A 14,626-nucleotide genomic window follows, 5' to 3' on the forward strand; every position below is an offset into this window, starting at 1 on the left:
ATCTAGAGAGAAAATATACACTTGGTTCAAAATGAATTTTAATGAAGAGCTGTTGAAGATAGCCTCTAAATATTTTTTTTTCTGTATTTTAGAATGATTTTAAGTGTTTTCCTCTTTCTGCTCTTTGTTTTTGGTAATAGACCCATTTTTATGGCGACAAATTGTGATGATATTTGCCAAACAAATCAGAGTATATGCTGTTTATTTTATCCAGTCACTGATCGAGACCATGTTAATGTGACAGAGGAAGATGCTTTAGTTGAAGACAAATTGGATTTTCATTCTATGCAAGATATAAAATCAGGTAATTTGATGTACATATCATATTTGATGACCATAGAATAGATTCATTAAGTTATTAATATCTTCATTTCCTGGATATCCCTAGACAAAAACTACATGAAGATGGAGCTTGTGTTGAAAGTACATATTTGATAGGCTCCTTAAGGGCAAAAAAAAAAAAAAAAATACTGGGATGTTGATATTAACCCCAAACCAAGTATTACTAATGCAGGAAATTCACAGTTAAGGTTACAGTTAAAAGGAACCCACACAGGATAAGATAAGAATAGAACTGGTTGGAAAAACTTTGACTGAACCGCTTTCTGTTGGAATATGTAGTTTGGTTGAAAATGAAATGCTTTGCAAAATCATGTCTGTTTTTGCCAAAATTTGGTTAGGGAGAAAAATGAGGAAAAGTTCTGACAATATTGAAACATCACATTTCAACATTTTTGGAAGAAAACATTTTGGTTTTTCATTTTGAAATGACTGTTTTGAATTTTTTAAAATTTTGTATTGTATGTTATATAAAAATCAAAACAAAACAATTAATTTTTGTCAAAATTAAATGTTTGTCAATCTGAAATTATTTTTGTTTCCAGAATTTTCTTTTGCAAAGAATTTTGAAATTTTCAGGTTTTGTTCCAATTCAGAATGAAACCAAAGTTTAAAATCTCAAAATCTTTTGTGAAATGGAAATTCCATCCTCCGCTGAGCTCTAGTGAGAAATGCTCAGTAAGGCACTTCTTGCAAACACTGTGTCCATATATTAATCGTTGTGTTAAAAGTAATCCATACCCATTGTGTTTTGACTGGGCAATTTAATGTGCAGAATAATGTATATTATAAGTGTACGCACATCCTGACTATCAGTGGGAGCTGTTGGTGCCCACTACTTCTGAAAATCTGCCCACCATCTTTTTAAAGATCACCGCAAGACAAAATTTGCTATTTAAGACTGGAACTACTTTTTTACCCCATATTTCCCCCCTCCCCCAAGGCCACCCCCTCACCTTACATGTGCATCTTCTCCAGGGTCCAGGCACCTAATTAGTGGAGCCACGCCTGCGCGGCTCCACTAATTAGGTGGGTGGCCCTTCATTTTCTCATGTGCAGCCACCCAGGCGCGCACCTTAGAGAGACCTATCCGCGAACCACCTGAATGGAGCTCAGCCCGCGGAACACAGTTTGAGAACCTCTGATCTAGAATACAAAAGTATATCAAGATCCAATGGCTGGAAGTTGAAGCTAGATCATTTCAGACTAGAAATAAAGTGTAAATTGTAACAATGAGTGTGTAATTAACTATTAGAACAATTTACCAAAGAGTGTGGTGGATTCTCCATCACTTGCAATTTTTAGATCAAGATTGGATGTTTTTCTAAAAGATATGCTCTAGTTCAAATAGGAATTAATTCAGGGATGTCCTATGGCCTGTGTTAGGCAGGCAGTTAAACTTGATGATCACAATGGTCCCTTCTGAATTTATAATTCATGAGTGAAAATATGTAACTGTATGTGTCACTTGGCAGACATAGAAACTAAATTTCTTTAGTCTTGGAGCATAATTCTGCACCCCATTACCCTTCTCCTTTTCTGCTACTCCACATAGCATATATATGAAATTGCAACTTCAAAAAAATTTACTGGCTATTTTTGGAGAAAAGAATAGTTATACTTTGCTTTTACACAGTTAATAAGTTATAATATTGCACTGTCAAAGTTAGTATGAAAGACACTTTTTCATATACACCTCTACCCCAATATAACACGAATTCGGATATAACGTGGTAAAGCAGCACGCCAGGGGGGCGGGGCTGCGCACTCCAGTGGATCAAAGCAAGTTCGATGTAACGCGGTAGATTTTTTGGCTCCCGAGGACAGCGTTATATCGAGGTAGAGGTGTACTACAGAACTACTTTTATCATGCTTATGTTTATTACTCTGTCATTGACACTCACAAAAAAGAACAAGACAGCTGTGGAGTAGACTTCCCAGAACAAACATTACCTTTCCATTTCAAACTGATGTTTTATATTCCTTCTGTCTTTGTGAATTACACAATAACAGGTGGTTCTTCGAGTGATTGCTCATATCAATTCCAATTAGGTGTGTGCATGCCGCGTGCACAGTCGTCGGAAAGTTTTTCCCCTAGCAGCACCCTTCAGGTCGGCTGTGGAGCTTCCTGGAGTGGTGTCTTCATGGCACTCAATATATGACCCTGCCGACCTGGCACCTCCTCAGTTCCTTCTTACTGCCAGTGACGGTCATTGGAACTGTGGCGTCTTGCTTTGCAAGCTCTCCACATTTCCCGAGCTTCTATTTGGACTGTTTGTATTTTGTAGTTGTTTAGTTCTTGTAGCTCTAGTTAGTAGTTAGTTAGCTATTGGGCTGGGGGGTTGATCCTCCACCCCAACTCTGTTCTCCTTGGGGGACTTACATGCCTAAGTCCCAAGGGCTCAAACCCTGCAAGTCTTGCAACAAGCCCATGCCAACAGGCGACCTCCATGACTCTTGCTTAAAGTGTCTGGGGGAAGCACACCAACTGGACAAGTGCAGGATTTGTAAAGGGTTTCGCCCCAGAACAAAAAAGGAGTGAGACTTTTGCCTCAAGCAGCTCCTTATGGAGGCAGCACTCAGACTGCAACCTTCATTGGTGTGGCAAGACCCGGAACCGAGCTCATCGGTGCGCAGCGCCCCGACGGCATTGGTAGAAGCAGCACAATGGAAGGACACTGTGAGAGACCCATAGCACCGCTGCTCCCGGGCGCCGAAACTGGAGGCATCGACCCGGCACCGGTCCCATTTCCCCACGCAGAAGCAGCACCAGCAGCAGGGGAGGCGTGCATCTCTGACTCAGAGACCCACCCCTTTGGAGCTGACCAATGGAGCACGTCCCAGAGAGGAGTACCCAGGGCCAAAGACTTCGGCCCCGCAAGGGGGACCATCAAGTCCAGTGCCATTGGACTCCCCAATCCAGGTAATTAAGAGGTGGAATTGCCATCCACCCTGGACACTTTTGAGGCCGTGAGGGACCTCATTGACATGACTGCACCCCGGTCCTTCGAGCCAAGCCTCAGATATTGCAACGTGTGGCACCGTCTCAAGGCAAACCGATGATGTTCCATCCCTCAACACTGCCACTTGGTGTCACGGCACCGGTCGCACTGGCGGCACTGCTCCAGGTTGCGCCGGTGCTCCCAATCGCAACGCTGATCCTCACGCTGATCCCCGTCGTGCAGCAGGTCCTGCTCCTGGCACCGGTCAGTGTCCCTGCACAGATCCCAATCTTGGCGCCACTCCCCAGCCTCATGGTGCCACTCCCCAGTCCAGCTCCGCTCGGCACCGCCTTGGCCATCGCAGTCCCGGTCCCCATCTTCAGACTTGGAGATGGGGTCTAGATAGTCAGAGTGGGGCCGGCACCGGTTGGGCCATGGAAGAGGGTGTGGAGAGGAAGTATTTCATCCCATCTGAGGGGTATGAATACCTTTTCACACACCCGCAGCCTTGCTCATTTGTAATGGCTGCAGTAAATGAAAAGGAGAGGCAGGGACAATAAGCCCCAGCGCCTAAGTCCAAGGATGCCAAGTGCCTAGGTTTATTTGGGCGCAAAGTATATTCTGTGGGGGGGGGTTGCAACTCAGGATTGCCAACCAGCAGGCAATTCTGAGTAGATACCGCTTCAACTCCTGGAACTCAATGCTCAAATTTAAGGAGCTGGTGCCAACAGAATCTAGGGAGGAGTTTGGAGCGATAGTGGAGGGGAGGGCAAGGCGGTGGCATGGACCTCTTTATAGGCCTCGTTGGATGCTGTGGAATCAGTGCATACCTTGTCCTCGGGTATCGCCATGAGGCATAGCTCATGGCTGCAGGCCTCGGGACTCCTGCCCGAGGTTCAACAGACCATGTGGGACCTGCCTTTTGATGGGGACAGATCTGTTTGTGGAGCAGACTGACTCTAGGCTGCTTAGCCTAAAGGATTCCAGGGCTACCATGAAATCCTTGCGTATGCACACCCCGGCAACCCAACGTAAACATTTCAAGCTGCAGCAGCAGCAGTGCTTCTACCCTCCTCGGCTGAGGCAGGAATTTTATAGGAGAAGGGACAGGAATGGCAGACAAAAGCCTTCAACACCCCCGCCTGGGCAGAGCCAGGTCCCGACTAACCCATTGTTGGGTTCAAAGCAGGCCTTTTGAAGGTGCGCCCGAGGATGGTGCACCAGCCTCAATTCCGGATCCTTCCCTGTCTTTCTTGAATCATCTGTCCCACTTCTACCGTGCTTGGTCCCGAATAACTTCGGACTGCTGGGTTCTCCATATGGTAGAAGTGAGATAGTCTCTCCAATTCTGCTCTTACTCTCCCTCCCACCCCCTTCACTATCCCTCTTCGGGGACCCTTCTCATGAGCAACTCCTTATCCAGGAGGTGCGGGCGCTTCTCGCCAGGGTAGCGGTGGAGGTGGTTCCTCAGGAGCTCAGGGACAAGGGATTCTACTCCTGATACTTCCTAATCCACTCAATAAGTCCATGGTAAAGTTGAAGTTTCACATAGTCTCCTGGGGCACCATTATTCCCTCTCTGGATCTGGGAGACTGGTATGCTGCCCTCGACATAAGACACATATTTCCATATAGCTATTCGGCCTGTACGCAGGTGATTCCTACACTTCGTAGTTGACCACAAACATTATCAATTCATGGTCCTTCCATTCAGCCTCTCAGCAGCCCCCCAAGTGTTCACCAAGTGTATGTGGGTAGTGGCTGCTTTCCTCCATTGGAGCCAGGTGCAGGTATACCTATACCTTGATGACTGGATGCTCAGAGGCCACACCGGGGGCAGGTGGAGTCTCAAGTCTGATTGGTCAGATTCACATTCGAGAGACTGTGTCTGCTCCTCAACCTTGGCACCAACCCAAAGAATAGAATTCATTGGGGTGGTGTTAGACTTGGTTCAGGCAAGAGCATTTTGCCAGAGTCCCAATTTCAAGCCATGACGGACATCATTCAAGGCCTCAGGCAATACCCGGCCACTGCAGCAAAGGGATGCCCGAGTCTCCTCGGCCACATGGCAGCCTGCACTTACATGACCCAGCATGCCAGACTGAGGCTTAGGCCTTTACAGGCGTGGCTCGCTTCAGCCTATCGCCCAGGATGCGACAGCCTGAATTTAGTGGTCCTGGGGCAGGTGCTCGAGTCCCTTCAATGGTGGCTCGACGCTCGGGCAGTATGCAAGGGAGTCCCCTTCAAAAGCCCTCAACCTTCCTTGTCCCTAGTAACAGACAAGTTAGCTCTGGGACGGGGTGTGCATTTGGGATATCTCCAGACGCAGGGCCTTTGGTCGCAGGATGAGCTCTCCCTTCATATCAACATCAAGGAGCTGAGGTCTAGCATGCTAGTCACACAGCCCTTTCAGGCCCGACTACAAGGTCAGTGCATAGCAGTTCTGACAGACAACACCACTGCCATGTTTCACATCAACAAGCAGGATGGAGCCTGGTCCTCTCCCCTATGTCGGGAAGCCCTCCGGTTGTGGGAGTTCTGCATAGCCCACTCCATTCACCTGGAAGCATCCTATCTACCAGGAGTTCAGAACATACTGGCAGACCACCTCAGCAGGTCCTTCCGCAATCACGAGAGGTCCATCCGGCCGGATGTCATACACCTCATTTTCCGAAGGTGGGGGTTTCCCAGGTCGATCTGTTGGCCACCCGGAGCAACAGAAAGTGCCCAATGTTCCGCTCCTTCCAGAGACGCAGCCCAGGCTCAATCACAGACGCATTCCTGCTATCCTGGGGAGGCCACCTGCTCTATGCCTTTCCCCGTTCTCTCTTGTGCACAAGGTCCTACTCAAGGACTGCTGGGACGGGGCAGAGATAATTCTGGTAGCACCAGCGTGGCCTTGACAACATTGGTACACCACGCGCCTGGAACTGTCAGCGGACTCTCCGGTCACGTTGCCTCTCCTCCCTGCCCTGATCACTCAGGACCACGGTCGCCTTCATCACCCTGCAGTCCCTCCACCTCATGGCTTGGAAGCTTCATGGCTGAACCCCATGGAGCTTCTGTGCTCAGAAACAAGTAAGGGAGGGCCTACTTAGCAGCAGGAAGCCCTCCACTAGAGCCAGTTATCTGGCAAAGTGGAAAAGATTTACCTGTTGGTGCGACCAGCGTCGTACACCCCCTTGTCAGGCACCTGTACCTCTGATCTTAGAGTACCTTCTGCACCTGAAACAGCAAGGCCTAGTAGAGTCCTCCATAAAGGTACACCTCGCTACTACCTCGGCCTTCCACCCGGGAGCATCTGGATGCTCCATCTTCACCAACCCTATGGCTGGTCAATTCCTCAAGAGTCTGGAATGCCTACATCCCCAGATCAGACAGCCTGTCCCCATGTGGGACCTTAACCTGGTCCTCTCCAGGCTAATGGGGGCCCCCATTTGAACCACCGGTGACTCGCTCCCTTCTCTATATGTTCTCCCTGTCATGGAATATATCCTTTATGTTCACCATTACATCAGCAAGGAGGGTGTCTGAGTTAAAGGCACTTATCTCAGGCCTACCTTGTATGGTTTTCCACAGGGATAAGGTGCAACTCAGACCTCACCCAGCCTTTCTTCCTAAGGTTGTGTCACACTTCCACACTAGTCAGGACATTTTCCTGCCTGTTTTTTATTCTAAGCCTCATGCCAGTAACCATGAGCAGAGGCTGCACTCCCTGTATGTTCAGCGAGCACTAGCTTTTTACATCGAGCGCACTAAGCCATTCAGGAAGTCAAACCAGTTGTTCATAGTGGTGGCAGACCAGATGAAAAGACTCCCGGTCTCATCTCAAAGAATATCTTCCTGGATCACATCATGCATCCGCATGTGTTAAGAGCTGACCAGAATACCAGCCCCGGCTCTTACGGCACACTCCACGAGGGCTCAGGCCTCATCAGCGGTGCTCCTGGCCTACGTCCCAGTACAAGAAATCTGCAGGGCAGCAACTTGGTCCTCGGTACATAAGTTCACCTCTCATTACGCCATTGTCCGGCACGCCAGAGATGATGCAGCTTTCGGCAGAGTGGAGCTCCAATCAGCAATTCCATAACTCCGACCTCACCACCTAGGTAAAGCTTGGGAGTCACCTAAGTGGAGCAATCACTCGAAGAAGAAAAAACGGTTACTCACCTTCTTGTAACTGTTGTTCTTTGAGAGGTGTTGCTCATATCTATTCCAAACCCGCCCACCTTCCCCTCTGTCGGAGTAACCGTCAAGAAGGAACTGAGGAGGCACCGGGTCAGCAAGGTCATATATTGAGTGCCATGAAGGTGCCACTACAGGGGGCTCCACAGCCGACCCAATGGGTGCTGCTAGGGGAAAAAATTTCTGACTGTGTACGCGGTGCGCATGCACCTAATTGGAATGGATATGAGCAACGCATCTTGAAGAACAACAGTTATGAGAAGGTCAGTAACCATTTTTTTCTTTTCCCCACTATTGGAGAACTGGCTAAGCCACAATATTCAAATCCGAAATTGACCCTGTTTGTTTAACGGTTTAGACTGAAGTTAGATGCAGAGTAGATGCAGTTTACATTGCATCATTGCTTAGTATTTTTATACCAGGTTTGGGCAGAGATTGTTTTTTATCTTGATAGTTTTCATTCACTACATAACGAAGAATTTTCCTAGGTAAATGTTCTGCTGGTTCAACTGAAGAAGGAAATCCATTAGCGTAAGACAAGAAAAGCCATTATGGAAGTTATCTTCAGAAGATTAGAAGTACTAAAAGAAAAAATTAAATGTACTGTAACAACATGCTATTTTCCTGAAGATCAATTCTTTTTTTTATCTCATTTTACATTCTCTGCAGACAATATAAAAAATATTACCTGCATTTATATTTATAATGGCTCTAGTGTTCGCAGATGGACTGCAAGAAAAGTTACCTATCTTAAAAAAACAAAATACACTCAGGTTAATATTCTGTAAGTATCGAATACCTTTCTCATAAGAAAGTTTTGGAATGATTGAAGTATAAACTAACTGTACATATTTACTTTGCAGTAACAGTACTTGGCATTAATACATACTTTACATTTTCAGATTGCTGTAAAACGTTAACTAATTAACCCTTAACACCCCTGTGAGGTAGACTGGCAAGTATTATCCTCATTATAAAATGGGCAAACATGCAGAAGGATAAAATGGCTTGACAAGAGCACACATTGAATCAATGGCAAAGCTAAATTTGGAATTCAGAACTATCTAGTTCTTAGCACTTTGCACAGCTAATGAAACAGTGCTGCCTATTGTTCCTCTGCAGTCTTTCATATGTCTTTATGCATTTCTTTATTCTTACCAGTTTGCTGGTATTCATTATGCAATAGATTTCCAAGCCCTAACCCTATCTGTTTAAACTGGAGTTGAGGTTGCTGAGAAATGAATACCATCATATCCAATGTAAATACAGATTTGGGTAGAATGATGAAAGAACAAAACTGCTGGCATCAAGGATAAATGCAGTACAAATATAAAACTCCTAGTAGTCAGTTTTATACTTGCTTTGGTAAATTTGCAACTATGTTTTATGTTAGATAAATACAAATGGTTGGAAATTAAATACAATAGACTTAATTCTGCCTTCAGATATGCACTTATAACTTCTTTTGGCTTCAATGGTAATTGCATTGGTGTAGCAAAGGTCAGTTTATGCTGTTAATATTGAGGTCTCTAGTAATCAAAAAGTTTGAGATTAAGAGAAAAACAGAAGAATGGGTAGGATCACTACTAAATAAGTAAAGAAACCACTTTATAGAAGACGTGGAAGTAACAGACACTGACAGCAGCTATTATTTTTTTTTTTTTTTTTTTGGAATGAGAAGTACAGAGTTGACAGTGAGTGTCTGGAGAATTCTGTTGAAAGGATTGATGACAGAGTAGTGAAACAGTTCCTAGATAAATTTAATGAAATAGCAGAAGTGGATGGTATAAGTGTAAAGAATTAGCAGAGAAAACTGAGAAACCACTAGAGATAATTTTTAACAAGAAGAAAGGTTATGTCATAGTTTCAGAGCAATTGCACCATTATTCCCCCTCCGTGGTCCACCAAGGACACCTGCTTTAGGTTTCTGGCTTCCAGCCATCACCTCTCTAGAGCGGAGACCTTCATCTCAGTCCCTCCTTATTGGGCAATCTTTAAAGCTGCACAGTTCCCTTCCTTAGCTGTGATATCCCCAGCAAGCCAGACTGCCTAAAAGGTTAGTATCTGCACTTTGCTATCTCTCCATAGTGTTCTCTCCAGTGTATTGCTTGCAGTTATAAATTAAAATAATCTACAAAAGCAAGCACATTTATTCTTAAGGTGAAAGTGTTACAGAGAAAACATGAAAAACAATAAATAACCTGTATGCATACTAAAAAGCGTACCAAAGGTCACCCCTAACTCCAAGTTCAAGCTCTGGTAGATGTCAGTCCTTCAAAATCCACAGCTGGGTTCTCCCTGTGGTTATAAGTTCATAGCTGTCTGTCCCTGGGCAGGTTCAGCCAATTCTTTATACAGCTACAGCCTTTAATTTCCAGTCTCTGTGAAGAAGTAATCAGCAGCCCATCACCATCTCCTCAGGGTTAGTTCCAAAAGGCTGGGTTTTTGAATAACCAGAGATTAGGAATTTGCATTAACCTCTCTCTAAGTATTCCCCAGGAAATCCACTGAACACTTGTTTCCCAAAAGCCCATTTTTGCCTGGCTTTTAAACTCCCAGGCCTCACATCTATCACATCTCCGCCCTAGAGAGGTCACACGCAATCCTGGCCCCCAGTAATACATACACAATTCATTTAATACAGTGTACTCCAAAGATACTTAAACTTAATTCAGTACGGTCTCCCAAGGATGGGGCAGGACGTTGCCATCTCTGTCACTAATTATATTACATAGGATTTCAGGTCAGTAAATAGTCCTTAAAACCAGAAAAAAAATTGCAGGAAATTGCTGACAAGCCTAATTTCAGTATGAGCTGCAATACTTAAGCAGATAACAGGGGGATCTTACTGTAAGTAAAAAGAAGGAAAAAATTATTGGTCAATACTAGGCACATCTTCAGCGTACCTTTCTGCCAACCCAGGTGTAGTGGGTATAATTCCTCCTACCAGCAGATGGACAGGAAAAAAGCAAACGTCTCATGCTGCTTTTACCCTGGATTTGAGGGGTGTGTGTACCCCAAAATATAATTAAGTCAATTGCAACTATATTATGTGCATCCAGCCATCATGAATTAATAAAATAGAACACCACATACTTAAGGGTTAATTAGAAAGCAGGCTTTTAGTTGCAAGGTCAAAACTAACTGACAGTTTCTGCTAAGCAGAATGGGAAGAGGGGAAAGAACAGTAAACAAGTAAGACTGAAAATCTTGGTGGTTGGAAGACCTTGAGTCTCAGCTCCTCTGATATTAAAAGTTTATTGAAAGTTTAAAAAAATGATGACTTAGTAGAGATCATTATGACCTGTGTGTTTTGTAAAAATTAGTTTTAAAAGATTAGCTAATACAGTGTACTTTGGAGCAATCCTCTGAAGCCATACTGAGAGACATTTTTCCTGACACCTTATCTCCCCGGTGGGTAAGCAACTGCCACTGTATACCCGCTGTTAATTACTCAATACTGATCCAGAGTTTAGGGTTTGTATAGAGTAGGGATTGGCAACCTTTGGCATGCGGCTCGCCAGGGTAAGCCCCCTGGTGGGCCGGGCCGGTTTGTTTACCTGTCGCGTCCGCAGGTTTGGCGTGGGCCAAGGGATGTGCTGGCCGCCACTTCCCGCAGCAAACCGCAGCCAGTGGGAGCCGCGATCGGCCGAACCTCCAGACGCGGCAGGTAAACAAACTGGCCCGGCCCGCCAGGGTGCTTACCCTGGCAGGCCATGTGCCAAAGGTTGCTGATCCCTGCTATAGAGGGACACCAATCTTACCTGATAACCTGCTTTCTCTAAGCAGTCCTGACATTTCACCCTTTCTCTTGTATTTGCAGCCTTGACATTGAATTCAGCTTTTGTATTGATAGATTTGGGATTCTTTTTCTCTGAAAATTTTAATGTAATGAAAACATATAATAAGCAGGGTTGGTAGCAACACCTTTTATAAAGGTTGCCCAACACTTCACATAATACCCTAGTTTCAGTTGCTCCTAACTTTGGCAAACTTTAACCATTTGGGCTGAAATTTTCTGTTAGTCGTCTGCCTTGGGCTGATTACTATTATTTTTTTATGAAAAATTTCAGCAAAAACATTTCAGCCTGTTTCTGAAAACTAGGTTAGGAAAAAATAAATTTGTTTTGCAATGTTAAAAAAATTCTAGTGACCTTTTCTTTGGGATTCTCTAGTGTCCCCATGCTTTGGGCAGAGACTCAAAATTTGGCAGAAGGGATGACCATTGTGTCAGAGATGTAACTTTTTGCTGTTCCTGTGAAAATCTGCCAAATATGGCCAAATTATAAAAATTTGAAAAATCTCAGTTTACACAGTCTCAATAGGCATGTTAGAGGTTAGCAGCTAAAATCTTTGAATATTCCATCCTCACCAAGTATGTTCCATCCCCTCACAGCCCCTGGTGCTGACCAGACTGCATATGCACCATCCCCACAGGGTAACTGAGCATGTTTCACTTGTTACTGGGCTTAGGATTGCCAACTTTCTAATAGCAGAAAACTGAACATGCTTGCCCTGCCCCCACCTCTTCTCCGAGGCCTTGCCCGCACTCACTCCCCTCCATCACTTGCTCTCTCTTACCCTTGGGCTGTGGAAGGGGTTGGGATGCAGGAGGGGGTGAGGGCTCTGGCTGGGGGTGCGGGCTCTGGAGTGGGGCTAGGGATGAGGAGTTTCGGGTATGGGAGGAGGCTCTGGGCTGGGGTAAGGGGTTGGGGTGTGGGAGGGGTGAGGGCTCTGGCTGGGGGTTCAGGCTCCTGGCTGTGAGTGGGGCCGAGGAGTTTGGAGTGTGGGAGGGGGCTCTGGCCTGAGGCAGGGGGTTGGGGTGTGGCAGGAGGTATAGGTTCTGGGCTGGGGGTACAGGCTCTGGGGTGGGGCCAGGAATGAGGGGTTCAGGATGCAGGAGGAGGCTGGGGCAGGGGTATGGGAGGGGGTGTGGGCCCAGGGAGGGAATTTGGGGGCAGAAGGGGGCTCAGGGCTGGGGCAAGGGGTTGGGATGTGGGAGGGGGTGCAGGGTGCAGGCTCTGGGAGGGAGTTTGGGTGTGAGAGAGAGTTCAGGGTTAGGGTTGGGGTAAGGGGTGTGGGCTCCAGGCGGCGCTTACCTCCGGCAGCTCCCAGGAAGCGATGACATGTTCTTCCGGATCTTAGGTGGAGGGGTGGCCAGGGGGCTCTGCGCCCCCCGCGCCGCCTACAGGCACCTCCCCCACAGCTCCCATTGGCCTGACTGGGCTATGCCTGTGTTACCCTCACACAGTGATGCAACCTTCTTCAGCCCAGGAGTGCAAAGCTGGACATGTAGTTGCTACTCCTGTCCACTCTGGGCCAAGGTGGGACTGGACACCATAATGAAGGGCAGTGAGCCTCTCTCTTCTGTGCTCTCAGTGACTCCCTTGCTGATACCCAGGCAGCATGGAGGAGGAAGCCACTTCACTTAAACGCAGAGGGGACAAGAGCTGACCTGGTGGGAGGGAAAGGAGTAGATTAGGACAAGGAGCCTGGTCTGGTCAGAAGAAACTGGTGGAGGTGGTGGGTAAGAATGGTACTGGCTGGGAAAGGAGACTGAGAGAGAGGAAGTGGGTAGATTGAGAGGCATTGTAGTTGATGAATTTTGTTTATAGTCAGATGAAATGAAACAGGTTTTGTTAGTCTCTCATCACATACTATCTATGAGGAAAGTGTGTGCTGAAATGGAACAAACTCTTTCAAAAAGTCTCTCTCTTTCCTTCTCTCATGGTATATCTTGTCACTGGTACAGCCAGGCTTGTCTTTTTCCATATTTGAAATGCATGTGGCAGTTCATTGCTTCTTGCCTTTTTCTTGTGGAGAGTGCTTCTGTGTTCATGCATCCTGCTATGAAATGCTTTTCAAGAAGGGTGCTGCATGTGTACATCTTTCTGTAATACTCCTGCTTAGGATTTTAACCCGGTATTAAGTAGGCTCATGGATTCCCCATTAAATTGATTGTTTTGTTCACTGCTGCTCCTTGAACGTTGCTGTTTTCACTGCAGTTACATCTGTTTGGCTCTGTGCTGACTGCACATATGCCTCCTTAACAGTTAACAGCCTTTAAATGGTTCTAAGACTTGAACAAAACCCTACAGTATGGATTTGCAGGGGCAAATTGCCATTGTGGGAATGGCATTTATTGGTAGTTAAGCTTCCTTTAAGAGAATTTCACTAGAAGAACATAGCTTGTTGTTTGGAATTTATTGAATATTTGTTTTAAACTATAATTGCTAATTGAATCTAACATTTTATGAAATGTTGTAACCGTGTTGGTCCCAGGATATTAGAGAGACAAGGTGGGTGAGGTAATATTTTTGTTGGACCAACTTCTGTTGGCAAGAGAGACAAACTTTTGAGCTTACACAAAGTGTTTCTTCAGGTCTCGAAAGCATGTCTCTCTCACAAACGGAAGTTGGTCCAATTTAAAATATTACCTCACCCACCTTGTCTCTGTAATTAAAACTAAGCCCATTAACTCTTTTAGTTGTCCTTGATTTAAGAAAGGGTTGCAAATTAAATTTTCTTTGGTTTTTGTAATGACAGGGATCAAAATTTGAAGGATGCAATTCAAGAGGATACCTGCCAAAGCAACAATGGATCATGTTCGTTTTTCCCCCCAGATATTCCATTTGCTGAAGACTATTGTTGTCAGGTGAAAGCTGAAAATGTCTTGGGTGTAGGCATATCTGATTGCGTTCCTATAAATATGAATAAAATAGGTAACTTCTTTTGTCAAATACTTAAAGATAAAATACTACATAACGAGATCAAATAAAACCATGCTGACATTTAGTTACACAAAATAACTTTCTTATAAAAATCAAGTGAAAAGCGTTAAAACAAAAAATAAAAATAGAATATCAAATTGAGGATACAGCATACATTTTAGAATAGGAAATAAATGGGGCAATCCACATTTTTATAGCTTTTCATTCTGAGCAAGCACATAATGGTCCTCAGTTTGCTCTGGGAAAAGATTAACTGAATCCTGAAAAAGGGTGGAAAGTTTTCAAATGTGAAATAGACTGAAAGGGAGTCTCTTTGGCATACGTTGGATCTAGGGCATTCCACCTTGCTTCCTCAGATTGTAATTGGGATGATAACCTATTGAGTTTCTTGTATGTCAGCCAAAACAGAAATCTTTCTATATCAATTTAT

At 45.2% G+C, this 14,626-nt stretch overlaps 1 protein-coding gene across 11 annotated transcripts in view; it reads left to right on the top strand.

Moving 5' to 3' along the window:
* The window catches only part of IL31RA (interleukin 31 receptor A), a 79,598-nt gene that overhangs the window by 25,695 nt on the left and 39,277 nt on the right, over nt 1-14,626 (top strand). For all 11 annotated transcript variants that reach the window (XM_065598964.1, XM_065598960.1, XM_065598967.1 and 8 more), the window contains exons 5-7: nt 141-304; nt 8,135-8,249; nt 14,012-14,187. In XM_065598964.1, the coding sequence (XP_065455036.1) occupies nt 141-304; nt 8,135-8,249; nt 14,012-14,187 (455 nt within the window). The remainder of the gene's footprint in view (nt 1-140; nt 305-8,134; nt 8,250-14,011; nt 14,188-14,626) is intronic.

Source organism: Chrysemys picta, chromosome 6 (assembly GCF_011386835.1).
Source record: "Chrysemys picta bellii isolate R12L10 chromosome 6, ASM1138683v2, whole genome shotgun sequence".
Classification (NCBI taxonomy): domain Eukaryota; kingdom Metazoa; phylum Chordata; order Testudines; family Emydidae; genus Chrysemys; species Chrysemys picta.